Source organism: Mustela erminea, chromosome 1 (assembly GCF_009829155.1).
Source record: "Mustela erminea isolate mMusErm1 chromosome 1, mMusErm1.Pri, whole genome shotgun sequence".
Taxonomy (NCBI): domain Eukaryota; kingdom Metazoa; phylum Chordata; class Mammalia; order Carnivora; family Mustelidae; genus Mustela; species Mustela erminea.
Genome location: NC_045614.1, coordinates 117,976,962 through 118,003,729, shown reverse-complemented (window position 1 = coordinate 118,003,729; position 26,768 = coordinate 117,976,962). Strand labels below are relative to the sequence as shown.

Sequence of the window (26,768 nt, the reverse complement as noted above, 5' to 3'; positions counted from 1 at the left end):
AGCCCGATGCGGGACTCGATCCCAGGACCCTGAGATCATGACCTGAGCCGAAGGCGGCGGCTTAACCCACTGAGCCACCCAGGCGCCCTCTATTTTTTCTTTATTCTAAGGTCAGATGATTTTTTTTAGGAGACCTACCAAGACATTCTTCTTTTCTTCTGTTCTCTTTCTCGGACTGAATTAGCCTGCTTCAGAGTTAATTGGCTAGGATGTTTCTCTAACGATGGCACACTTCTTGTCTACCATGCCTTTCCACCAAACTGGTTTTGTTTTTCGTCTATTTTGTAATTGAGGGCTGACCGTTTGTCCACGTAAAGATTCTCTTGACTCACATTTTGGATAATCTTCCTGTTTCTGGAGTTAGTGGGCTGATTTTGAGCTCCTTAGAGAAAAGTAGCGGCAAGAGGATAACCCTCCGCCCAGTCCAGGGTGAACCCTATGAGTACCACGATCGGAGGAGGAAAAGTCGGGACATGCTGCTGGGTTGAGGGTTACAGCAAGTTGCTTACAGGTCGTTATGTTGAATGCTGTACTAGGCAGCCATCCTAAGGCTACAGAGGGAAGGGTTTGTAATATAGGAGTTCTAGTCAGTAGCATTGTAGGGGTGGGAATCATTTGAATGTGTGTGTGTGTTTTAAGATATATTCATTTAGAGAGAGAGAGGGAGCATGTGCGCATGTGTTTGTAACCATGTGGTTGTGGGGTGCGAGGTGAGGTGCAGGCAGAGGGAGGAGGAGAGAGAATCCCAAGCAGACTCTACCCTGAGTATGGAACCAGACGCAGGGCTTGATCCCATGACCCTGAGATTCACAACCTGAATGGAAACCAAGAGTCGGACGCCTGACTGCACTACCCATGTGCCCTGCACGTATCTCCTTTCTGTTTTGGTTTTTGTAGTGGTTTGATAAGACCAATTATTAGAAGTCCAGTTCCCAGAACAACCTAAGACTACCATTATTTGTATACATGGTTTGGGTTTAAAATTTCGGTTGTTTGAAGGCAGAGAGCTATGTCTCACTCATCTTTGGGTTCCATATAAAATCTTACACGTGGTAGGCATGAATACTTTTGTTAAATAAACTGACTGGTATGTAAGTATTTAAATAATTAGATTACATTTAAATGTATGCAAATAATAAAGGCAAGGGTTAATTCTGTTCTCTACATGTCTTCAATTTTCCAGAAGCTTTCTTTCGAGCATGAAACTAATTTTCAAACTATGATTTAGACTTTTTTCTTTTTTTCATCTAAAGTTTTTTTCCTTTCAGCTCGAGGAAGGAACATGTTATTTTTGCCCCTTGATTACACAAGGAGCAGATATTCAATGTAATATATTAAGAAAACAGAAAAATTTAGAGATATAAATAAAAATCACCAGTAATATCATTTGTCAAATCACTTCTCACAATTTGGATATTTCCCTTTAGTTTTGTTTCCTGATTTAGGGCCTTGGTCAATTCTTATACAACCACCCAGACTGCCCCTGCCCCACATTTTTACAAAAATGGAATCACACTGTGTAAAGTTCTATTCCTTGTTTTCTTCTACTTAACATTAAATATACATGCATATACATATTTTCCATGTTATTAAATACTCTTTAGTATCCCATGATAGTTCCATAAATCATTTAATTTTTCTCCTGTTAGTTGTTATAATTTTTTTGCTCTTCTGATGAGCATCCTTGTATATATGGAAATCTTTGGATGTTTGTCTGACAATATATTTAAGATCAGTTTTTATGAACAAAGGGTTGAACCTTTTAAATTTTCAGTTGCCAAATGAACCATGAGGGACTATGGACTTTAGGAAACAAACAGAGGGTTTTAGAGGGGAGGGAAGTGGGGGGATGGGTTAGCCTGATGATGGGTATTAAGGGGGGCACGGATTGCATGGAGCACTGGGTGTTATACACAAACAATGAATCATGGAACACTACATCAAAAATAATAATGTACCATATGGTGACTAACATAGCACAATAAAAAAATAAATTATCAATTGCTGAATTTCTCTTTTAAGCAGTTACAGTAATTTACATTCCCATTAACATTGTATGAGAATACCCATTTCAGCAAATCTTGGACAACTTTGGGTATTTGTTGTTTTTAAAAACCCTCGCTATTCTGGTATCTTGGTTTCATTTGCTTTACTAGTGAGACTGAACATTTTTCTTAGTATTTTTGGCCAATTTGTAGTTCTATTTTTGAATTTATTAGGTTGATTTTCTAGTAGGCTTATGTGTAGGTGTTCCTTCTTGATTAAAATAAAAAACTCTTCAGCTGCTAAGAATATTAATTCATTATCAGCTATAGTTAAGGTTTTTTGTTTTTTTGTTTTTTTTGGTTTGTTTTGCTTGTTTGTTTGTAGAGGAGGGAGAACTTTTCCTTATATAATTGAGATTTCTGAATAAATCCTATTTTGATCATAGAAGGTATAAAACCAACAGCAATGTAGATCATCTAGCCTGTGATGAGGGTTCTTGGAATTCATTTACCTGAAATAATTTTCACTTTTTGAAGAAAGATCCGGATTTGATTTCTGCTTGTCTTGTGCAGAGTTGGTTTTAATGATTATTTTCAGTCTAATTACCATATTAGTTTATGGGATACATCAATTTTATTTTACTTTTTTAAAGTCTATTTAATAGATGGCTAGCTATAACTCATTTGTTTTAAAGCCAAATAAGTTTATGAAAACATGCCTGTAGTTTTCCTTAATGTCTGAGGATGAGCCTGGTGGAGATTGAGGCACAGGAGCGCAGGGTGCCCTCTGTCCAGGGGCGGGTGGCCACCTCCAGGTGAAGATACCAGTGCCAACGGTCTCATTTCCATATTTGCTCAGCTCACTGAGGCTAATTCAACTCGCAAGAGAGAAAGTGTTTATTTTTTAGGTTATAGTGAGAACCACAACTGCCTGTAAATGGGATGTTGATGTTGGCTTGACCAGTACATTCCTTTCCTGCAGGGAGCTGACTTATATTTAGCGTACCGCTTAGTGAACATGGAATCCAAGCAGGTTGTGGACTCAACTATTTAATGGTAATGTGATCTGATCATCCCGGTTTCCTTCTCCCCAGTAAGGAAATACCTGTTCGGTGAGGACCTCCTACTTACCTTGAGGTTGCAACTTAGAATTGGTTCTTCCAAGGAGTCTGGACCACCTAGGCGAGGTCATGGTGGTGGCCTGGGTCATAAAAATGGCCCCCATATCAAATTCCATTCCGGGTCTCCATGAGCACAGTGACAAACAAACCAAGAAACAGATCGCGAGACAAACAAACAAATAAAAACTTTCCTCTGTGGGAGGAGACATTGATTTGGCAAAAGCAAGGATGAGGTTCTTGGTAGGAAGGGAGTGAGGAGGGACAGAGATAGGAGAGGGTGTTTTGCTCTTCTGTTGTGAAACTAGGTTACCTAAGAAGAAGCCTAAGTGCCTTGGTGATTGCGGGAGAAGCTTCTGGAGATGCCCACAGCATCTGTGAAACTGCCTGGCCCTAGGGGCCCCTGTACCAGCTCAGTAGCATCTTATGGTGCTCTTTCTTGAGTCCACTTCACATTTTTTTTTCTGTGACTACATGTCATTTGTAAGTTCTTCATCCTTGCCAAATTTGAGGATCACAGTTCATTTTTAGTTTTCTTGTATGTTACTCATTCAACTGTTGTCATTGGGGTAAAAAAAATGACTGTGTGTCTGACCAAATCATGTCACATCTTTGGAGCAGTTAATGACTGGAGGGAGGAAACATTAATTTCTCAATATGGCATGAGTCTAACAAATTAAGAATTATAGAGTGTTGTGTGGTTTTCACTTATTTCAAAATCCTAGGCCAATGCCAACTGTTCAGCTCTGGCAACTTTGTTATTTTCTAATGAAGCTCAAATAATTAGAGGCTTAAAGTCTTAAGTCTTCAAAACTATTTCACTCGTTAATAAGAACCGAAGTTAAAGTGCCTAGGGAATGTCATTTTCACATTTAGTCAGTATCTGAGTGGTATTTTTTTTGTCACTTGCCATAGATAAAAAATATTATTTATGTATTTCTTTCAAGTTATTAAAGATTTTTGTTGGTGGTTTTAGCATTTAAACTTTTTCTTAATTTCTTAAGAAATTCTTAATTTTTCTTAATTGGGCTGGGGATTTTGTCTTTTGTTTTGCTTTTGAGAGCCCTGTATTATACTAAAGAAAGACTATAAATGAAGGCTGCCTATCTACAAGTTAAAATGGGCCCCTGGAGGAAGAGGGACAGCCAAGAAAGCTATACAACATCTAATCTATTAATAATAGAAAGACTAACTTCCTTTGGTGGCAGTGAGTCTCCACATATCTGGGTTTGGGTCAGAAAATCACCATAGGTTGTGTGTGTATGTGTGTGTATTTCTTTTTTCCTCCTGGTGCTATTCCAAAGAGGAGGAAAATCATTGGACAATCTATCTTTTAGTATCCCCAAGAATTGCTATTTTTTCTTTTTAAAAAATTACTTACTTATTTTATTTTATTTTAAAAAAATATTTTATTTATTTAGTTGGGAGAGAGTGAGAAAGAGAGAGCAGGAGCAGGGGAAGGGGCAGAGGGAGAGGGAGAAACAGACTCCCTTCTGAGCAGGGAGCCTGATGCAGGACTTGATCCAGGGACCCCAGGATAATGACCTGAGCTGAAGGTAGACATTTAACTGACTTAGCCATCCAGGTGCCCTTATTTACTTATTCTAGAGAGAGAGAGAGAGAACATAAGTGGGAGGGGCAGAGGAAGAGAGAATTCCAAACAGACTTCACACCCAGCGTGGAGCCCAACATGGGGCCCAGTCCCACCACCGAGATCATGACCTGAGCCAAAACCAAGGATGGGACACTCAACTGACTGAGACACCCAGGAGCCCCTGCTATCTTGATATCTATTTTCCCTGTAATAGATTTTGTTTTTCCAATTTAGGAGTGAAGAAATTGGGGTTTTTGACTCTCCCTTCCAATTAAGGACTTGGAATGGTGCTTCATCAAGTCTCTGAGTCTTCTGAGAGAGCTAAAGAAATAGTCTGGTGTAGAAGAAGAAGGACTGGGTGAGGGGCCCGAATACCTAAGTTCTGGGCCACCTTTGGGGTTTGAGGCAAATGACTGAACCTTGTGAGCCTCTTTTCCTCATCTGCAAAATGGGCCTGAAGATATCTGTCCCCTCCCCCACATTGCACTACTGTGTAAGGACATACAAGGTGATGGACTCCAGAGCTTCTGGGGAAATTTGCCAAGAAGGCCAAGATGCCAATCCCTCAGGCACTGGGACTGGTGGGCCCGGAACTGCCTGAGTTACCCCGCTGGGCCATGCGCACCCTCATTGGCTGTGTGTGCTACGGGGTGGACACATTGGGGATGTACTGAACAGTCTTCACTGAGTCCACTGGGGGCAGACACTAGTGTTGGAAAGAAGGGATGAAGGGGCAGGTGGGAGGTGGGAGCTGGCCAGCTGACAGGTCTGAGGCTGTGGAGGATTCCACAGGCAGAATTTTGTTTTGTCTTGGACCTAACACCTCACTCCAGCTATTCAGGTGCTCCTGAGGGCCTTTTTGTTCCCTCTGCCCCCTCGCAGGCTCTCCCTCCCACGGTAGGTGGTGCCACTCTCTCCTCCCCCACCCTCCCTCCTCCTGCACTGCTGTTATGTCAGTGTGGTTTTGGTTACAAAATCAATTGTTAGGCATGGACAATGGTCTAATTTCAATTATTTTAACTTTAGACACTGCTTTCTCAAATTTTTTTTTTGTTTGTTTCAGAAAACCTTTAAAAAATTAACTTTCTGAAAGTAAAAAATTGATATATGGGTATAATTACAAAATAGACCTATTAATTTTGTTTGTTGTTGATCATCTGTCTTTCCTCCAGTTGAGTGTAACTCACAGGAGGTTTCTGTTGGCTTTATTCACCAGAGTATCCCAAGCCTGGTGCACAGTGAGAGCTCAACAGATACATGTTGAATATTGAAGGACTTGATTAAAGATCTCTTTCCTTGTTTTCTCTTCACCTTGTAGATGTTTATTCTTTTCAAGAAGAGGAACCCGTTTTGGATCCTCATTTGGCCAAGCACTTAGCACATTTTGGAATCGATATGCTTCATATGCATGGGGTAAGAAGGTCTACTTTGTCTGTATTCCTACCTTGCAGGGAAGGAACCCTTTAGTTTCTTTAATATGTAATTGCTGTAACAGGAATCTTTCTTTTGTAGGTTTTAGGTTTTAATGTTTGCCTTCACTTCTTGAATTTAATTAATTAGCATTTTCTTTTGGTTACCAGCTTAATTTTTTTTATGTTATAATAAAAATGGCACCTCGTCAAAAGTACCATTTGTTTTAGTTGGAGTTTGCTTGTGAAATTTCTGTCTATTTTGATGGAGAGTTGCATGAATCACTCCTTGTTCACTGAAGCGAGAAGGTACTGGAAGATGACCTTTAAAATTATCTGTGACCGACATCACTTTAATTAATTTCAGGAGGGGAAGCTGAGCTTGGGGGTGGAAAGAATAAGCCAACATGTTGTTGTTGATGGGGAAAGCTTTGCTTCATTTAATATTGTGTTTTCAAGCTGGTATCATGACTATGTAATGCCGGTTCCTGTGAGGAGCTGCTGCGGTGCGCGTGCTGTGCTCGGGCCCTGCCCTGCCAGCCCTTCTCCTCGGGCTCTCCTCCCCTCTGTCTCCTCGTCCTCACTCATGTTCCCCCCTTTTTTTAAATATATTTTTTAAAAGATTTTATTTATTTATTTGACAGACAGAGATCACAAGTAGGAAAGATGCAGGCAGAGAGAGAGAGGAGGAAGCAGGCTTCCCGCCGAAGCAGAGAGCCCGATGGGGGACTCGATCCCAGGACCCTGGGATCATGACCTGATCTGAAAGTAGAGGCTTTAACCCACTGAGCCACCTAGGCGTCCCACTCATGTTCACCTTTAATTTATGTTCTCTGCTCCTCTTTAAGCCTCCCTCCTATTTCAAGGCACTTTCAAGGCACAGGATTTTTCTTCACTTTCCTGTCCAGTGGCCTTGCTTTTCTGTTTGCTGGATTGAACTGTATTTTCCCTTGAAATTACTAGATTCTTTCCATTCCTGTTTGTCTTTCTTCCTCCTATCTCCTTTCCTCTCAGTCTCTTTCCCTTTCACTTTTAAATCTTTAAAGAGTGTGTGTGTGTGTGTGTGTGTGTGTGTGTGTGTGTGTGTATTTGCTGTGGAAAGACATACATAACATAAAATTTGCCAATTTAACTATTCTTTTTTCAAAGATTTTATTTATTTATTTGAGAGGCAGGCAGAGAGGGAGGAGGAAGCAGGCTCCCTGCTGAGCAGAGAGCCTGATGCGGGGCTCGATCCCACAACCCTGAGATCATGACTCTGAGATCATGACCCGAGCCGAAAGCAGATGCTTTAACCCACTGAGCCACCCAGGCGCCCTGCCAATTTAACTATTTTTAAGTGTGTGGTCTGTGGCATTAAGTACATTGACAGTTTTATGCATCATCACTACATCAATCTCTTTAACTAGATGATTTTTCTGCTTAGCTTGGGGAACAAAGGGGCAGGAATATCCATTGCTGTTAGAAGTAATTCTTGAGATGTGAGCTTTGGGTGGTAATTACACAACTAAAGTTGGTTTCTTTCAATGACTTTGTCCCAGACGGAGAACGGGCTTCGGGACAATGACATCAAGCCACGGGTCAGCGAGTGGGAAGTGATCCAGGAGACCGGGACAAAGCTGAAGCCCATGTATGGCCCCGGGTACACAGGTCTCAAGAACCTGGGCAACAGCTGCTACCTGAGTTCTGTCATGCAGGCCATCTTCAGCATCCCAGAATTCCAGAGAGCGTAAGTGTCCCCACCAACGGACCTGGGCACACAGTGCTGTCCTTGTCCGTCACAGTATGTGTGCCAGGGAAGCCTGTCTTCAGCTGCAGGACATGTCGCCATAACTGCGTGGTGTGGCTTCTTGCATTGAAGCTGGGTGAGAACTGTTGTCAAGTGTTACAGGAATCCGGTGACATATCTGAAAGCAATTTGAAAGGGGCTGTCACAGAGAAGTGGGCTCTGTTAATTTTGACATAGGTACATAATCTGGAGTACAAATTCAGAGTTTGCAGACAGCAGGTACCTGCAGGTGTCCAGTAGTAGAGGTCATTGTTAACTACTAGTGTGTTGTGGTTCTTTTCTAGGGCTTTGTCACAATAATCCCTTTTCTGTTGGTTTATAGGTAGTCAGTTATGGAATTGGTTATATGATTACATTGTATTTGTTCAACGAATGTTTTTTGGGTGCCTTTTACATGTCCTATGCTATTCTAGATCTGTAGATGCAGTAATTTAGAAAATGTATCTGCCTTCATTGAGATTATATTCCAGTATATAATCTCTAGAGAGATAATAAACAAGGAGATAAGTTATAAAATTGCAAGTACTGATGCATGCCAAGAAGAAAGTTAGGCAGGGTCAGGTGTTGGGGATTTAGGAGAGGTGGGGAGGTGCCTTTTAAACAGACCTGAGATGGAGCGAAGGTCTGTGGAGAGAACATTCTGGGAGAGAGATAGCAGATGGCACGACCTTGAAGCAGGTGTGAGCTTGGCACGTCCTGGCAAAGAAGGGCACGTGGCTGGGGTGCTGTGGGCTAGGGAGAGGGATGGGAATGAGGTCAGATAAGTGGGCAGAGCTGGGTGCATGAAGTGCCAGGGAAAGGGATCTGCTTCTAGATTCTTCTCTCTAGAGCTTTCACGCTCAGAGAGTCAAAGCCTGAAGATGGAAAGATGAATAGCACAAAGCAGAGGGTGTGCAATAGGAAATGAACTTAAGAAGTGAAAGAAATGAGATTAGAGATGGGTGGTGGAAGTTGGCACTGCTTTGTCCAAGTAAGCTGGTCAGAAGGTGGCGGCTGGGGCCTGCTCAAGGAAGCATGGACAGGGCAGAGTGTTTCAGAGCAGGGGTTTGGAGCCAGGCTGCCTGGGTGCACTGTGGGTTTCATCTCTCCTTTCCTGAGTAACTTTGGAAGCATCCTGATTTCTCATCTCTCCAATGGGTAACTATACCCATGTCGTCTTTGTATGGTTGTAATGAAAACCCAACCAGGTTATACAGAGAGCCCCCAACAAGTGGCATTTGTCACTGCTATTATCATTGTTCACTTTGATACGATTGACATAATTCCTAGCCTTACCATTTTTTAAAAAATTTATTTGACAGAGAGAGAGAGAGACAGAGACAGACAGAGAGAGCATAAGCAGGCAGAGTGGTGGGCAGAGGGAGAGGGAGAAGCAGACTCCCCACAGAGCACAGAGCCTGACAGGGGGCTCGATCCCAGGAGCCTGGGATCATGACCCGAACTGAAGGGAAATACTTAACCGACAGAGCCACCCAGGTGCTCCTTACCATTTGTTTTTGAGATAGTAATTGTGATGGCATAAACTGGTGGCTCTTGATCCTGGCTACATGTTATAATCACTTGGGGGACTTTGAAAAGATGGCAGATCCCAGGCCTCAGTCTCAGGCAGTGTTGTTTGAACATCTGGGGGTGGCTCTGGCTTTGGTATTTTCTGAAAAAACTCTCTAAGTGACTCTAACCTGCACCCAGGGTTGAGACCCACTGCTAGAAGCACGGGCATTTTAGGGAGGCCCATGAATGTGGCTGCAGAGGTAGAATCTCAGAAAAAGTTTTCTGTGCACGGATGAAAGGCAAGAAGGTCTTTGCTAGGATGGCGCTTATTTTGTTTCTGTTCTTTCATTTCCTATGTTTTGACTCTCCCTTCTCGTTTTCTAGGTATGTAGGAAATCTTCCAAGAATATTTGACTACTCTCCTTTAGATCCAACACAGGACTTCAACACACAGATGTAAGGACTGATTGAAAAGTATCTAAAAGTGTTTTAGGAAAATACCCATTGATTGAGCATAATGGTTATTGCTGGGTTGCAGAATTAAAGGCAGTTCTCTCTCTTTTAAAAAATTTTTCTGTAATAAAAGTGTTCTAAAATGAGCATGTGCTACTTTTATAAGAAGAAAGATATTAATAGTTATTTATAAAGTACCGAGGATGGTTTGAAATGGCATCATTTATCGAGAAAAATCAAATGAATAAGTTATTTTTGAGTCATCAAGCTAAAATGTTCCACCTAAAAGCATTCATAGGTAATGCTAATGTCTTTATGAGGAAACAACAATGACCTTTTTGTTTTTCTTTCTCCCTCCTGTCCAGGACTAAGTTAGGACATGGCCTTCTCTCGGGCCAGTATTCAAAACCTCCAGTGAAATCTGAGCTCATTGAACAGGTGATGAAGGAGGAACACAAGGTATGTGTCCCAGGGTTTGCCATGTTGAGATGCAGGTAGGAGAGGCCTTTGCCAGCTAGAATGTGGTTTTCCTATGATTTGGCACATGGTGGCTATAAATTTAGCAAGCTGTCAGAATAACTGTTTCATTTTGGAGTCTAGGGTGTCTGTGTGCTCTTAAAACTTATGGTAAGAAATCGCTAGGGTTGGTGTTTCTAGTGACAGTTGCTTTATGAATTATAAGTGAGTGTCATCATAAACGGTTTTCAGAACACTGTTCTACATAACATAGAGCTGAGATGGGAGGAATAAGCCTTATACAAATATAAACATTTTCTCCTTGGTAACATAATCTTGGCCCTTGTAATATCTGTCTCCTCCTAAGCCTCGACTTTGTTTGCTAGGATTTTTCCAGAAGCTGGTTGTTAAAAAACAGCACACACATTCCTATTCTTCCCCCTTCTCCACCCCACTCCCACCGAGGAGCTGAGGATTCTGAAGTTCTGGAGAGGTCTGGGCAGTCCCCATTTTTGGTAAGCTCCCAGGGGTTTTGTCAACACACTCAGGTATGAGAAACTCAGTTGGCCACTCAGTCACTGTTTATGGTAGGATAACTGAAAGATGTACTCCGTCTCCTAATAGCCAGACTTGCATTTCCATGTGCCTGCAAATAGGCTGTTGACCTTTCCCTGGGTGGCTCTGTTGCATGGCTCCAGAGGGCACTGCTCACAACCTGGTTTTGTTGAGGGGGTGCCCTTGAAATTCTGCTGGGCACAGCTTACCTGGCTGTGCATTTGGCAGCCTGGTTCGTAGCATTGCCTGTGGCCTCGTGGAGGGCATGCCCTTTTCCCCACCACCTGCTCTGACTTCAGAGGGCGTTGTCTTGACTTAGTGGGCAAGTCTGTTTCTCAAGTGTTGGCTTCCGTGCTCCCACCTGAAGTCAGTCATCCTGAACTAGATTGACAGCAGGAATTGAAAGGGAATAGATTCTTGTTCATAATGAACCCAGCTAGTTGGGGAAATAGAGTGACTGAGAGAAGGGAGAGTATGCAGGGAGCATCTAGAAGCGGTGTTTGGAGATGGGGAGGAGGAAGGGGTTGAAGAGGATAGAGTGGCATGGGGACTGGAAGATGGATTGCTGTCCAGCATGGCAAGATGCCAAGTTCCTTATCCATTGAAGACTGGAAGGCCCTCATCTGGGATGCAGCTGGAGGGATGTTTGGTTGTGCGGCTGGGGGCTGGGGGTCATCCAGGCTTCTTCTAACTCTGAGACCCTGTGAGGCTTTGAAGAGGTGTTGGTGAAAACAACTTGGTCCAACATTTTCTTTTCATGACATTTATCCTGGGTTTTCATCCCTGCTGTGCCACTTCTTGGGCTGCTTTTGGGTCAGAGCCCACCTTCCTTGGTGATGGAGAAGGAGCCTGGGCTGGGTCTTGGGCACTCTGACTTGCTTTCTGGGCTCTGTCAGGAGTCACATAAACTTCCAGTCCCAGCAGGCAGAATTAGTCCAGGTGGTGGTTGTGAATGTTGCAAGTGTGAAGGTTCTCTCTCCAGTGTAAATAAAATCTCCGTATATTACACGCCTGCGGTTGTGTTTTTGGAATCTACTCATTTAAAAAAATATGGAATGGAAAATCATCAATTTGGTGATGTTTGCAAGTAAAGTTTGGTTTTGTTAATATTAAAATGTCCTTTTATATTAGAGTAAGAATAGTTCTATGAGCAAGGCACATTCTTCATTCTATGAACAATGACTGCTTAGGCCCTTGCCCCCTCCTCACCACTGGGCTTAGTGATCGTTGTGCAGTAGCTCTGTGATTTCCTGGGGTCTGAAGCCTACATGTGGTCTGAACTCCTGCTTTGTGTGGTCCAACGTGGGTAATATGGCAGCATTTGGGCCATATTTGGTCTGTAGGTATGTTTTGCTTGGCCCGCACATAAACATCTAAATTTCCAGCTTCTCTCTCTTTTTCTCTTTGAGAGAGAGTGAGTGCAAGTTGGTGGGCGGGTGGGGGGGGGGGAGGAGGAAGGCAGAGAGACAGGGAAAGAGAGAATCTTAAGCAGGCTCCATGCCCAGTGTGGAGCCTGATACAGAGCTCCATCTCATGGTCCTGAGACCATAACCTGAGCTGAAACCAAGAGTTGGATGCTTAACTGACTGAGCCATCCAAGTGCCCCAGAACTTCCAGGTTCTCTTAAACAGTCAGACCCTGTAGCAGTTCCAGGCCCATGACAGCAGATGGCTGGAGCTGAGTAGCAGCCCTCCTTCAAACAGGACACACAGTCCCCAGCTGGCTCCAGTCCCTTTGTGATTCATGACTTGGCAGGTATGCTGCTGTATTTCGGTGTGTGACCTTTGATCTAGATGATCTGTAAAATCCTTTCCTGCTCTGTGGTGCCATGATCTAGTGGTCTTCAATGAAGAACCTTGAATGTGACCAGTAGTATGGTGTGCATCTTGGGAGTGATGGGGAAGACCCATCTAGCTGGGTGGAATATACATCTTTGGTTCAGGCACCAATAGGGTACCTTTGGTGGTCAAAATGAGCTTGACTTGACCGTATGATATTCTTTGTGGCTCTGGAGGAATCACTTTTAATCTGTTACTTGAACAGGCAAGTAATTCACAGTAAAATCTCCATTCCCATTGACAGTGGAGGGAATTACTTTCTGAGGCATCAGGATTTTCACTGGCAGTTGGTTTCAGAGAAACCGGTTTGTGGGCCTCTTTCTTCTCTCAGGGGTCAGGAGCCCTTTGGTCAGGTGACCTTGTCTCAGGTCTGTGGCATTTGTGATTGGTAATGTGCCTGAAATACCCTAAGAGAAGAAAGAAGGTACACAAGACCAGAGAAGGGGATGGATCACAAGAGGAATATGGATTGGAAGGGAGAGAGAGCAAGAGAGGAGTCAGAGCCATGTGGCGGGAGTGGCTTTTTATAGGGCCCCCCGCCAGCTGTGGTACTAATAACTAAGATTGCTTATGAAAGGCCAGGCTCTTTCTGTATGCTCACTAACGCAAAGAAAACCTGCATGAGGTTACACAGCCAGAGAGTGACAGGGCTGGGATTCATACCTAGCGGGCTGGCCCCTGCGTCTGCTTTTGGCCTCTACATGATCCTGCTTACCCCACAGTTGTTCCAGCATTTACTTCAGGTGTCCAAGTGCCTCAGTGTGTGGATGGTATAGGCGCATGACAAAAGGGGGTCCTTAAAGTCTGCAGAATTACCAGATGGCCCGTCATCTTGTTTCCCAATGCCTCTGTCTTGCATTTCTAGGCTACATGCTTCCTGGTATTAAATTGGTCTTCTACAGGCCAAGGTGAAATCTAGTTTTTATATGTGCATTCTTACTTCACATTTTCATCTATAAAAAGATTTGTGGTATTTGTTTTGGGCACTGCCGTTTCTACATAAATGTGTTGAATTGATTTTTAAAATTAAGTTGCATCCGCAGTAGATAAAACCTCTCACTAGAGGGACACTTTTATTTCTTCAAAAAATTTACTCCTGATCTTATGCAGTCTGAGACTACGCTTTCACACATTTTAATGCTGAATATTCTGTAATTTATTTCTCCTTCCAAAGAGAACATGTTTAAAACAATTCTATGTTTCAAACAAACTGCATTTCTTTTTCTTTATAAAGATTTTATTTATTTATTTGACAGAGATCACAAGTAGACAGAGAGGCAGACAGAGAGAGGTTTTGGGAATGCAGACACCCTGCTAAGCAAAGAACCCGATGCGGGACTCAATCCCAGGACCCTGGGATCATGACCTGAGCAGAAGGCAGAGGCTTAACCCATTGAGCCACCCAGGTGCCCCAAATGTAACTCACTTTTTGAAATATGAAAAACAGCTGGGGGAAGGCACTCTGTTCCTTTAGCTGGATCTGGTTAGGAACTGGGTTAGATCCAAGGTTTATGATTTAAGGTTAAAAGTTGGAACGAACAGATGCCATACACCTGTGTATTAGGGGCAGGCTGGGATGTGTCTATCCTTCTTTTTATTCCTTGAGTTTTACTGTGTGAATGTCTGTGCAGGTGTTGCTCTATGTGATACAAAGCCCCTCTTGCTGTGTGCGTATTAATTAAAGCATTAGGCTCAGAGGAATGTGAGTGAGGAGTGTCCGGCTACCTTCTTAGTGCAGAGCTAAACAGAAAGTCTTGTGTAAGCATTTGGGAAAGATTCTGAACACTGTAGTCCTCTTGCTAATTTTAGCTGATCTGTTTTGCAATTACTGATGGAGGAAGTAAGTACAGTATCCTATAAATATGACAGGTTCCTTAGGTGGTTGCTATTTTAGAGACTCCCGGGGCTCCCTCCTAATAGAGTTAGTTGTTGGGACTAGCCATGGCTTCAGCTGTGTAAGAGCCAGCTCGTGGATGAGAGTGCCTGCTTCCTGAAGGCAGGTCTGACTCTTGGTCAAGTCTGGTCACTCCCTCTCCTCGTGTGCGGTGATAGACCCATAGGGGACTTTGGGATGATATCAGTGATGCGTTGACAACTGGGAAATGTGGTTTCTTTGCCTTCGTTCTTTGGTTCTTATTTTGACTTTTGGTTTCTTTTAAGTATTAGCTGCCTTATCCAGAGCCTGGTCTTCAAATTTTTTTTCTTTTTTTAAAATTTTCCAATATGCATACAAGTAGCACTGTGTAGCTTTAGCAATTGCCATTCTGCCAGTCTGGTTTCAGCAATCCCCTCTAGGCTCAACTTTTCTTCCCCTTCCTCTGTCCTACCCTTCCCTGCAGCGTATTACACAAAACCCAAGCATCCTTCTTGTCACCGGTAAATGTTAGCACACATCTGTGACTAGAATACCTTATTTTGTTTTTCCACATAAAAATCATGTTACAAGTTGCTTCAAGTGTTAGAAGCACACCCACAAAATTAGTAACTGTTCCTCAGCATCATCTAATACCCAGTTCAGGTCTGGATTTCCCCCTGCAGTGTCAAAGATGACTTTTAGAATTCCCCCTCCTTTTCTTTCTACAAGCTGCTGATTTGTGGAAGGAGCTGAATCATTTGCCCCAGCATCACTTTAAAGATTGTTGCCTTGTTCATCTTGTGTTTCTGATAAGCTGGAAGCTAGATCTGGAAGATTTTCTACTATACTAGGTATGAAGGGAAGGTACTCTTAGTTGAGTGAGGGAATTAGGGGGGACTTCCCCTCTGCAATCAGGTAGAATAGGCATGGAACAGCAGCCAGCCCAGCTGATGATCAAGACTTCCCCTCTGCAATCAGGTAGAATAGGCATGGAACAGCAGCCAGCCCAGCTGATGATCAAGGCATTAACTATGGAGTAGTCTAATTGGAATTAAAAGGCTCAAACCCAGCTGTGAAAGTCAGGAGTTGGTCTGCAGTGTGACGTGGAGAGGGAGACATAGCTTCTCTCTGGTTAGGAAGCCTTTTCAAATAGCTTTCCAGTGATCAACAGTTCTCAAGCTATAGCTGGCGGAGGATGGAAAAAAGGATTAAGAAAGGTCAGTCGAGGGGCGCCTGGGTGGCTCAGTGGGTTAAGCCGCTGTCTTCGGCTCAGGTCATGATCTCAGGGTCCTGGGATTGAGTCCCGCATCGGGCTCTCCACTCGGCGGGGAGCCTGCTTCCCTCTCTCTCTCTCTGCCTGCTTGTGATCTTTCTCTGTCAAATAAAAAAAAAAAAAAAGAAAAAAAAAAAAGAAAAAAAAAAAAAGAAAAAAAAAAAGAAAAAAAAAAAAAAATAAAGGCCAGTCGAGAGAAAACAAGGAAACGAAATTGGTAGAGAAAGAGTAGAGGTGTGGTTGCTGGACCACGGTCCAGGTGCAGGGCCGAGGTTCTGGGGGTTTCACCACAGTCCTGCTTGAGACTCCTTCCAGTTACACGACCACACAATGGTGAAGTGTGACAGCCAGATTTTCTGAATTTCCTGACTTGTTGAACTTCCCAAGGCAGCTGCTTTGATGGGGACAGGAGTGGAAACCCAGATGGCAGGAGAAATGCCATCTGCAGTAGGCAGTGAGTGCGTGCTTATGGGAAGACCTAAAGAGAGATGCCCAAGGTGAAAAGATGGATTCCAAGCAGTGCCCCTGAGAAGTACTTGCCGGACTGACCTGTAATGTTGGTTTGTGAGGTGTGTGCGTTTGAAGAGGGCTTATTCAGAGCCCGAGACATACTGTCTTCCTTTCTTAGCAACTGGTAAGATGGACTCAGGGCCACCAGAGATGAGAACTAGTATGTGAAGGTGATATTAAGACATGGGATAAAGGGAGACCGACAGACAGACATACAGACAGAGAGATGCAGGGAGAGCAAGTGACTGACTTTTGTAGCTGTGTGGTGCTAAGCCAGTTACTCAATGCTGCTTTGCCTCAGTTTCCTCATCTGTCAAGTGGAGAGAATCTTCTCCCTTCTCCTCTTCCTCCTCCTCCTCATTAGGTTAAGTGAGTTAAGCAAGATACATGTATAAGGTCCTCGGAACTATGCCTGGCACCTAGTACGTGTTCATCCAAGTTCCTAGAATAATGTCTGATATGTTAGAGCACTTCATAAATTTCTGTTAAACGGAATAAATGTTAGCCATTATGCAAAGATCAGGCATGACTTTTGCTTGCTCGTGTTGGCTGCTGCGAAGCTTATAGACATCAGCAGTGTGAGTAAAGAGAGTTGTAGTTGTTACATCTTTTTCAGGAGGTATATATATACAGGAATATTTAATTGCCAGGTAAATAGCAGTCTTTACCTAGCACTGGAAGCACACCAGAAGCCAGGGGTGTGTGCAGGATGGGCATTTATGTATGGTTTCCACATCCTCAGAAGCCCACACGCTGTCACTTCGGGGCGTTCTCCTCTAAGAGCCGCTGGCACTGTTCCAGGTCCTGGGCAGTGTCCCTCAGCGTTTGTCATAGATGCATGTGTTGTCTCTCATTTCCCCATGGTCTCTCAGCTCTCTGAAGGCAGAATCCCCAGGGGTCTGTGTGAAGTAGGTGGTTAGTAAATACAGGATGACAAGATCAGGTATATATTCAGCAAGACAGGACACTTCACCCTAGTTTTCTTAGAACATGTGGTGGGGAGCTTCCGGAAGGTGGCTGAGGGAGTTTTCCCATCCCTGTTTCATCTGACTGTGTGATTGTGCACACGTAGGCACTGCCTAGATGTCCAGGAGATCTCGAAGGACTGTGAGATGCAGCCTCCACCCGCCAAGGCCCGCTGTCAAGCTGAGGAGATGGGCCAGGGCAGACTGAAAGTTGAAGGAAGTGGGAGGCACTTTGTGCTGTGTGCCCGGTGATGGCCCAGGGAGCAGGCTTCCTGGATCTAGATGGGAATGTGGCCCAGAACTGAGCAAGTGGAGGTCTTGAGAAGATGTGTGTGGGCAGGAGCTACATACTTTGTGGGGTACACGAACTTCTTCCTTTGCTTGTTTGCCAAGGTGGGGTGTGTCTCACTGAGACCTACTAGAGGCTCCAGCTGCCATTCCCGTCTTTGTGTGGGAGAGCCTGGAATTGGAATCAGAACCTGGACTTCATTCTGGTTCTGCTGTGTTAGCTGCATGGTAATCTGTCTGCAGGACCTCCTTGAGTTGGAAGACCTTTCTGGCACTTCTTTGCCTGTTTGCATTCCCCTAGCTGTAAAATGAGGATAACGGCAGTATCTTCTCCACATGGTGATTGTTGAGTAGGAAATGAATGACAGGTAACACCATTGTTAGATGCATGAACTTGGAAGGAACTCAGGAATCAGCTTTTTCATGAGCCCATCTCTGTCCTCAGTGGCCCTGTGGACTCATCCCACTCTGCCTTTTCAGGGCATTGCAGGCGGATCGCCTAGATTTCCAGGAGAGTACCAGTTTTAAAAAAGTCCAGTTCACATCAAAGGCAGTTGAAAGCTTTTCCCCACTCCCTAGCTTGGGAGTCTTGGAAAACAGTGGTGTGCAAGGGTTAGCACCGGCATCCTCTGGTCATTTTTCGTCCTTGCTTCCTCCGACTCTGGCCCCACCAGAGTCAAGCAAGGTCTGTGGGATGGAGACATTAGACAAGAAGCAGAGCCTTTTGCTGAGCTAGTGCATTTGGCTCTCTCCTGGCTGCCATGTCTATCTAGCCTTTTTGTAGGGGCACATTAGTGGCTCTTTAGAGAGCCCTCTTCCGTGCTTGTCCACGTAGGGACCTCCCCTGGGACCTCTCCCTGATGCTCTGTGCAGCTGACCTCTGTAACTCCCACCTCGGCTCCAGCCTCAAGTCTTCTGCGCCGGCCTGCCTTCCATCGTCTTAGGCAGTGTCCTTTCTGAAGGAGCCTGACGATCTTCTGAGCTAAGCTTCTGGTCCCCAGGAAGTTCACATATCCTTGTCCTCCAGAGTTGTCCTTGCCACCCACTCTTCCCACTCTGTCATCCTGGTCATTGCTGCCAGGCTTCTCCAGTGTCTGCTGGCGAAGGGCAAGCTCCTGGGAACAACCATGCTCTGATCCAGAAAGAGCCCAGGGCAGAGGTGGGCACCTACGTACCTCTACGACAGTTACTAGGGTGTCATTTCCTGCTCTTGCAAGAATAGGCATACCTCGGAGAGAACGTGGGTTCCATTCCAAGGCCACCGCAACAAAGGGACTGTTGCAGTCAAGTGAGCCAAATGAGCTTTTTGGTTTCCCAGTGCATATCAAAGTGATGTTTACATGATACTCCGGTTTATTGAGTGTGCAACAGCATTATGTCTAAAAAAACAATGTATATACCTTAATTAAAAACACCTTATTGCTGAAAAATGCTAACCATCATCTGGGTTTCCAGTGAGTTGTAATTACTGACTACAGATCACCATAACAAATACAATAATAATGAAGTTCAAAATATTTCCAGAATAACCAAAATTGGACACGCAGGCACAAAATGAGCAAATGCCATTGGAAAAATGGCACCAGTAGACTTGCTAGATGCAGGGCTGCCACGAACCTTCAATTTGTAAAAAACACCATATGGTCAAATCACAATAAAGCAAAGCACGATCTAATGAGGTATGCCCGTACCCCGTCTCTACCAGGGCTTCTCTCCTGCCCTCTTGTGGGGAGGGAAGGAAGGTGTGGAGAGTGCTCCTCTCCCTTGACTTCCTTCCGAGGACCCCCACTCAGGCTTCTCTAGCCTGCTCTGAAGGGGGCTGTCACAGACTGCCTTGGCCACTATGGAGCAAACCTTGTGAAGCCGGACCTTAGAAAGTGGGGGTGTTTATCATGTCTTGTTAGTGTGGTGCCCGCTCCACAGAAAACATCCAGTGAATGTTGGCTCTTAACAGTGTTTAGCCTCTGTTGTTTAGCTTCAGTTGTATCATCTGAAAATTGGGGTTTATGGTAATCCCTACTCTGCTGGCCGCTTCGTGCCGTGAACGCGTAGGAAAGTGTGATGAGTTGGTTTTACTTTTATATTTCAGCCTCAACAGAATGGGATCTCTCCACGCATGTTTAAGGCCTTTGTAAGCAAGAGCCACCCGGAGTTCTCCTCTAACCGACAGCAGGATGCCCAGGAGTTTTTCTTGCACCTGGTGAATCTAGTAGAGGTGAGTAAGTCCGTCTTCAGAAATGCTCAAAAGGTTGTAAGAAGGGTGCCCAGCGCCTGGAGGTGGCCCCCTCTGGTGGTCCCCTCTGCTGGGGCCGGGATGCCCATCCCCAGCCCCTTTCCTGAATCTGTCACAGTCCCAGCTGGTGCTGCATCAGCGTGAGGCTTTCTCTTCTCAGCCCACCTGGGGTGATCGCTGCACATGTTCTCCTTTCTAGCACTTCTGGATCTCCCCGTCCTTTTAATTTGTGCTTAAAGGAATGTTTGTCCATTATTTAATTCAAAAGTGTTTTTTTGGTCTCCATGACAAAGCTCCTTAAGAGTCCAGTGTGGTATTTGGTGTCCTTGTGCCACCACTCAGAGATGGTCACACTGGTCCCAGCAGAGCCGAGTCACATTCCGTGCTGTAGTTCTTAAAAGCTACTGAGAATTTGTAATTAAAGGCTTTCTTTTCCCTCTTAAAAAGAAACTTCTTTTTTTTTCTGATTACAAAAATGTTCTCTGTGGAAGATTAAAAAGGCACAAAGGAGAAAATCAAACTAGCCAGTGGTAACAGCCCCTACAATTAAGCAGTGCTAACATTTAGGTGTCTGACCCACTAGACACTTTCTCGGTGCATTTATTGATTCTCTCCATGCTGTTTTATAAGCATCGGTTTCCACTTACTGTGTTGTGAATGTTTTGCCATATCATGACATATTTGAATGTAGCATGATTTCTTTTTTGTGTATAATTTATACCAGTGCATTTCTATGATCATATCATACGTACCTTAATTTATGCAGGACAAAAAAACCCCCCCAAAACTGTTAGTGGCTGCATCATGTTCTTTCACATGGTCAGCTATAGTTTATTTAACCAATCCCCTGTTTTTGGATATATGCCCGTGCCTTGTTATTAAAGTACTCTGGTGAATGGCCATGCCAGAGGGAACACTTAGTAACACCAGATCCTTACTCCAGATTTACATATTTGCTTCTGTGCCAATTTTTATTCATGAGTTACTATTCATGCATTTACTGACCTGATCTCATCGAATCTGCAGAGGAACCGCATTGGCTCAGAAAACCCAAGTGATGTTTTCCGGTTTTTGGTGGAAGAACGCATCCAGTGCTGTCAGACACGAAAAGTCCGCTACACGGAGAGGGTGGATTACCTGATGCAGTTACCTGTGGCCATGGAGGCAGCAACGAACAAGGGTAATGGTCCCAAACTGGGAACTTGGCAATGTGCTTCCACATAGGTGCAAACAAACCCTCGAATCAGAGAGAACGCGGTGTACTCACTGCTCAGTGGAGTCAGGAGGAGACTCAGCCCAGATGGTGTCTGGTTCGCACCTCTCTTTTCCTCTTTTCCCCAGTCCTCCTGTGCCTTTCTTGTGAGAAGAGTCAGACACATCATGGGTTTTTGTTGGAGGGATTATGGGCAGAACCTGTTTTAGAGCCCATAAATTTGATCAGCTGGTTGGCTTGGAGTCAGCTTACTCTGGGGGAACATTATTTGTACTTATAGATGTGGAAGATTCTTTAATGCTAGCACTCATGAGTTGTGCCATAAACTCTGGGGGAAATGATCAGAACGGCATTTTTCGAGGTGAGATGTTCTAGCAGTGACCTCCTGAAATAATCGGACTTTGGCATGTGAGTATTGAGATGCCCCTAGTGGGAGATGCAGCCGGCAGGGCTCCTGTAGGAGCGAGGCCCATTAGAAGGGTCTTTGGACTTCGGAAACAGGAAGGAGGTGCAGGAACTGCTGGGATCTGAGGGGAAGTCCTTCAATCAGTCTGTCTGGTTCTTCCCTGGCAAAATAGGTGAATGGTATTTCTTAGAATTAACATTTAAAAGCAGAAAAAAGGTAAAATGTATGCTATATTGCTTATGTCTGTGAACTGGTCATTTCTGTAAAGGTCAGTAACTCACTGGGTGGCCTTCCTTCCTCTTTTTTTGGAGAGGGGTCAGTTTGTTGTGCTAATAGACAAGAAATGATTATGATGATTTTAAGGTGAAATGATTTCCATTTTCTACATGCTCTTGCAGCTTTTGGCCAGTTTCTAAATTCTTATCCATTATATAAGGTAGAAATGAGGGTAGGGGACTGTGGTTTGTTTCCTTTCTAGAATTAGGCTTAATTGCTTTCTCTTGCCAGCCTTGGGGATGTTCTGCTCAGTTCTGTGATCCTCTCTAACCCATTGTTTATAATTTATGAATAGTAACTATCCTTTTTTCAGAAAGATTTATAATGTAGTCCCTGGAAATTGATTGTTGGGATGCCTAATACTGGCATCCTAGATATAAGTACGTCATAAACTGGTTGTGGACTGCACAATGAATTTTAAACCCATATTCAGATGTGCTTAAGAAAATACATAGGTGCATAAGGGTGCCCCAAAACTGATAAATCAGGAGTGATTTTTTTTTTTTTTTGGTAAACAAAATGAATTCCCAGAAAGACCCCATCAAAACTATATAAAATTTTGAGTTATAGGCAGTTTCCAAGAGCAGATCTGCTGACTCCTTGGAGGTTGATGGTGTGCTGTCTTCTTTTTCTGTTGGTATTTAATCGTTTGAGCAGGAATTCTGTAGAAAGTCCTTTTAGGTTGGTAGCTCTGCTCTCTGAACTTGTTTGTAACCTCAACCTGAAGTTATCTGGGCAGTGTTGGTTAGAATCATGGCCCGGCCCAGACATCTTTAGGAAGATTGACCAAAGTGGGTGTTTTCTACTTCAGGAAGATAGAGTGAGTCATTCATTTGTTCTTTTACTCAGATGAACTGATTGCCTATGAGTTAACGAGAAGGGAAGCAGAAGCAAACAGAAGACCCCTTCCCGAGTTGGTTCGCGCCAAGATACCATTTAGTGCCTGCCTTCAGGCCTTTTCTGAACCGGAAAACGTAGATGATTTCTGGAGCAGCGCCCTACAAGCAAAATCTGCGGGTGTGAAGTAAGTACACATGTGTGTGCGCTTGTGTGTTTGTGCTTGTGTGGCAGTAGTGGGGTAAGGAGGGGCGTTTGAGAAGTTGGGACTGGGTCAGGGAGAGGTGGCGGGCATTGTATGAGTCTGCCCACGCTTTCTCAGGTGTGGTGATATGGGGTTATGATTTGTGCAACCTTAATTTTCAGAGCTCACTTGTGTGAGGCCTGTCCAAGAAACCAGGCTTATAATCTATGTTGTGTGCTAGCAAGGGAATGTCTTCTCTTCTCTTTTCTTTTCTTTTTTTTTAAGGAAGGTTGTGGTTTATCCTTTATTAGGAATTTGCTTTTTTTTTTTTTTTTTTTTTTTTTGCCAAGAACCTCCTAACCCCTCCTCCCCCACCACATGGCAAGAGTCTATTAATGAAGAGAGTGCAGAAATACTTATGGTAGTCTTCAATATTTAAACTCCCCTATGATAGATTTTAATTCCATAATTAAAGATTTGGCTTAGCATTTGGTGACCGGGGCTCTCGGGACATCTCGAAGTGGACATACAGTTCCTGATTGTTCCGATGAGCTGCTTGGGACGTAGAAAATGCTGTTGCCCATCTTGTGCCTCATTGTCAGGCACATAAAACATTTTTTCCTGCACTTGATTAACTGATTTTATACAGTCAAGTCCTAGCCAATGCACATCATACAATTAGAAAAAGAGTACTCACAGAGGCATAAAATGAAGGTAGATCTGAAAGTATGGCTCTGGAAATCTTACTTTTTTTGGGTATTCTTCGGCTGTCTGTCCTTCTAGCTAAAATTGAGCTCGACTTTGATGCACAGGGTCGTGAAGGCAGAAGAGCTACTGCTGGATGTTTTTATCACCTCAAGTCGCAGTCAGACTTAAATCAATTATTCCCAGCAATAGCCATCACTTGGGATTCTTCTTTGTTTCAGATGATTGATTTCCTATGGTAAAAATGGGAAAACAGAAAGAATTTATTTTAGAAGTTAAAAAAGGCCATGTTTTCTTAAAATAATTTTTATAAAAATGTTCATATCCAAATGAGATTAATAATAGTCCATTCAGTTATTAATTATCCATTGTGGAATAAGTTTTCATCCTAGGGTTGCTCAGTTATGGGATGTGTGTGTGTGTGTGTGTGTGTCCTCACAGAGAAGAGTTAGTGAGTTGGTGTGTTCAATGCATGAGACTCACTTCACTGAAACCTGGAGCCATCATTGGGCAGTTAGACATCTATGCGCTATCTCAGTGGTAGACCCAATTTCTCTCATTATTCCCCCCTCCCCAGCTTTATTGAATATCATTGACAGTATTGAGATATTGACATATACTGATACATATTGAGAGAAAATACTATTGTTGTACGATTAAGGTGTACAACATTTTTTTTTTTTTACTTTAATTATTGACCATAGGTAGGTTTCTCAAACCTGGATTCTTCTCTCTTTGCACTTGAATTCTGATTCCATGTGGGGCATAGAAGTGATCAGGGGACCTGACCTCTCCTAGAAAGTGACCAGCATCAGGTGTAAGCTGCAGTGTTCTTCATTTCCCTGTCTACTTACCCGCCCTTTTCTGCTCTTCAGAAAAGTAGCCTCATGTCTTAGAAAGCAGGTTCTGACATACTCTCTGGGCCCGTGGGAAGGAGTCTTCTCATCACTAACAGAAGGCCCATCATTAAAATGGAGTAGGGAGGCATTGGCTTTGTAGAGACGGATGCTCTCGCCCTGGGGCAAGTGGCCGGGAGATCTGGATTCATCTCCTGTGTCCCCTTCCCAGTGTATGTTCTATCCTAGGGCAAAGTCACCACACAATGTCCTTCTTCTATCCGTATTGGAGGAATGATGCTTGCTTACCTGGTTTTCGCCTCAAATGCTATGAAATATTTAGTTGTAGGCAGTGCTAATGTAACTGTCTAGGAGAGGGGTTTCTGCTTTCTCTAATCCTTAACAGTAGATATTCAATGGATTTTTCCTTTTCCTCTTTCATATGTATATGTGCCCTCATGGTTTTATGTATATGAAAAAAATGAATATTGGATATATCCAATTGTTAATTGAAAACTGGTCTTTGTGGAAAAGGAGAAAACATGTTTTAGGTTAATAAAGCAACTACCATATTTGTCCATTTATCATTCCAGGTCATGTGTTAAGCACTTACCATCAATTAACCTTTAATCCTCTTGGTATTACTAAGGGGTAGGTGCTACTATTCTCCCCATTTTATGGATAAGAAAATAAAAAGAGAAGTAATAGGCCAGTAGGTGGCAGACCTGGAATTCATTCAAATCGATTGAATTCAACGTTTAAACCCTTAATCCCTCTTAGATGTATTATCCCATATTTTTGATCATGCTTGCTTATTCTCATATCCTTGTAATCCTTATGTAGCCTTGCATATTCCTCATTAGTTCTTATCATGTTTCAGATATTAGTTTTGGGGAAACCACTTCAGTGAGTTCCTAAAAAAATTTTTTTCTTTTTCTTATTTCCAGCAATATAGATCTCTTCACTATGTTAGTTTGGGGTCTTGAATTTTTCTTGTGTTAGACCCAGAGCCTGAAAGGCCAGGAAGAGGCAAAAGATGTCCTTTTCGTAGAGTTTTGGCTAGTATGGACCAGACATAAAGGCTCTTGCTTAAATAGTCCTGAACGGACTGTTTCTGGGAACAATATTAGTGTTTGGAAATTTCATTCACCCAGCAGGTATTATTGTTCACCAGGAATATCCTAGGCAATGAGCCGAACAAGACCTAGGTCCTGCTGTCAAGCAACTCATGTGTTAAAGGTCAATAGGGAGAGATTTTGTCTTGACTTTTATCATTTATGAAGAGGAGAGCACAGTGTGGGGTTCCAGAGCACAAGCTTTAGGTGGACGGGCAGTGTTTTGAATCCCCAGTGTAGAACTTACTGAAACATGATCTTGGCCAAGTGATCCCAAGCCACTGTTTTCTTAACTGTAAGTGGGATAATAGTACTTTCTTCATAGGGTCGGAGTGAAGAATAAAGAGAAAGAAACTTTGCAAAGTGCTTTGTATACTGCCTTGTGCAGAGCAAGCGTGTGCTGTGATTGTTATAACCATTGTTTTTATCTTTCCTTTCCTTTTTTTGGCCTTAGGTTGTACAGTTTGTGGTTAATTAATTATCATATTTTCAACATATTTAATGGAAAGGATAGAACTGTGCTGTATTTTTTTAGTTGCCAGGTCTTCAAGACAATAGACAATCTTAATTTCACGGGGAGGGACAGCTTATGTATTTTTCTTATTAAAACATTTGTGGTGTTTTTGCCTCAATTATAATTAGTGAACAATTGATAGGATAATGATAATGGGTTGTCAATAGACAGCATAATAGTATTGTTAAGCACTATTTTAAGCACTTTGTGTCCTGACTCATTTAGTTCCAATAGCAGTTTTTGGAGGCAAATTTGTTGTGTGTCTACCTAGATCTTTTGAATGATTTATGCTCCAGTGGTCTTAATTAAATACAGAAAATTTCAAGAAAAATTTTAATTTCCAGGAATGAATTTTAGGAATAAAAGAGTAAGTGGTGCATCATTTACAACTTTGTTAGATTTCAGGAGTTGATGTCCCAAGCCTGCAATTAATGAACGCTAATTACTACTTTTGACATTATTTTGAACAAATATATATTGAGCAGTTACTACCTGTGTGATTCAATTTGAGACCCTGTAGAGGCTACGGAAATGAATAAAGCATGTTTACCCAACAGGGCCGATGTAAATGTGGGTGTCCTCTAACCTGAAGTCTGGTACTCTCAGGTTGGGAGTTACCCATAACAAAGGGGTGTGTTAAATTATCCACCTCTCTCCCATTCAACCCCGCCTCCAGTTCCCTGCACTTCCCCTTGCCCCATGCTGTCACCAGTTGTTTTACTCACCCAGTTACGGACCACAGAGCAACTGCAAGAATCTTAGGGCTTCTGAACCACATTTTGGAGATCATTGATTTACTGATGACTTTTGGTTGGTCTCACTGTTCTATATTTTCCAGCTTTTAAGCTGATGTGGTAAGAGGAAGAGGTC

General features: G+C 43.3%; 1 protein-coding gene across 2 annotated transcripts in view; it reads left to right on the top strand.

Moving 5' to 3' along the window:
* USP13 (ubiquitin specific peptidase 13) overlaps positions 1–26,768 on the top strand; it is a 107,650-nt gene that overhangs the window by 49,540 nt on the left and 31,342 nt on the right. For both annotated transcript variants that reach the window (XM_032340111.1, XM_032340120.1), the window contains exons 7-13: positions 6,016–6,110; positions 7,648–7,835; positions 9,771–9,842; positions 10,205–10,298; positions 19,669–19,794; positions 20,839–20,992; positions 22,557–22,731. In XM_032340111.1, the coding sequence (XP_032196002.1) occupies positions 6,016–6,110; positions 7,648–7,835; positions 9,771–9,842; positions 10,205–10,298; positions 19,669–19,794; positions 20,839–20,992; positions 22,557–22,731 (904 nt within the window). The remainder of the gene's footprint in view (positions 1–6,015; positions 6,111–7,647; positions 7,836–9,770; positions 9,843–10,204; positions 10,299–19,668; positions 19,795–20,838; positions 20,993–22,556; positions 22,732–26,768) is intronic.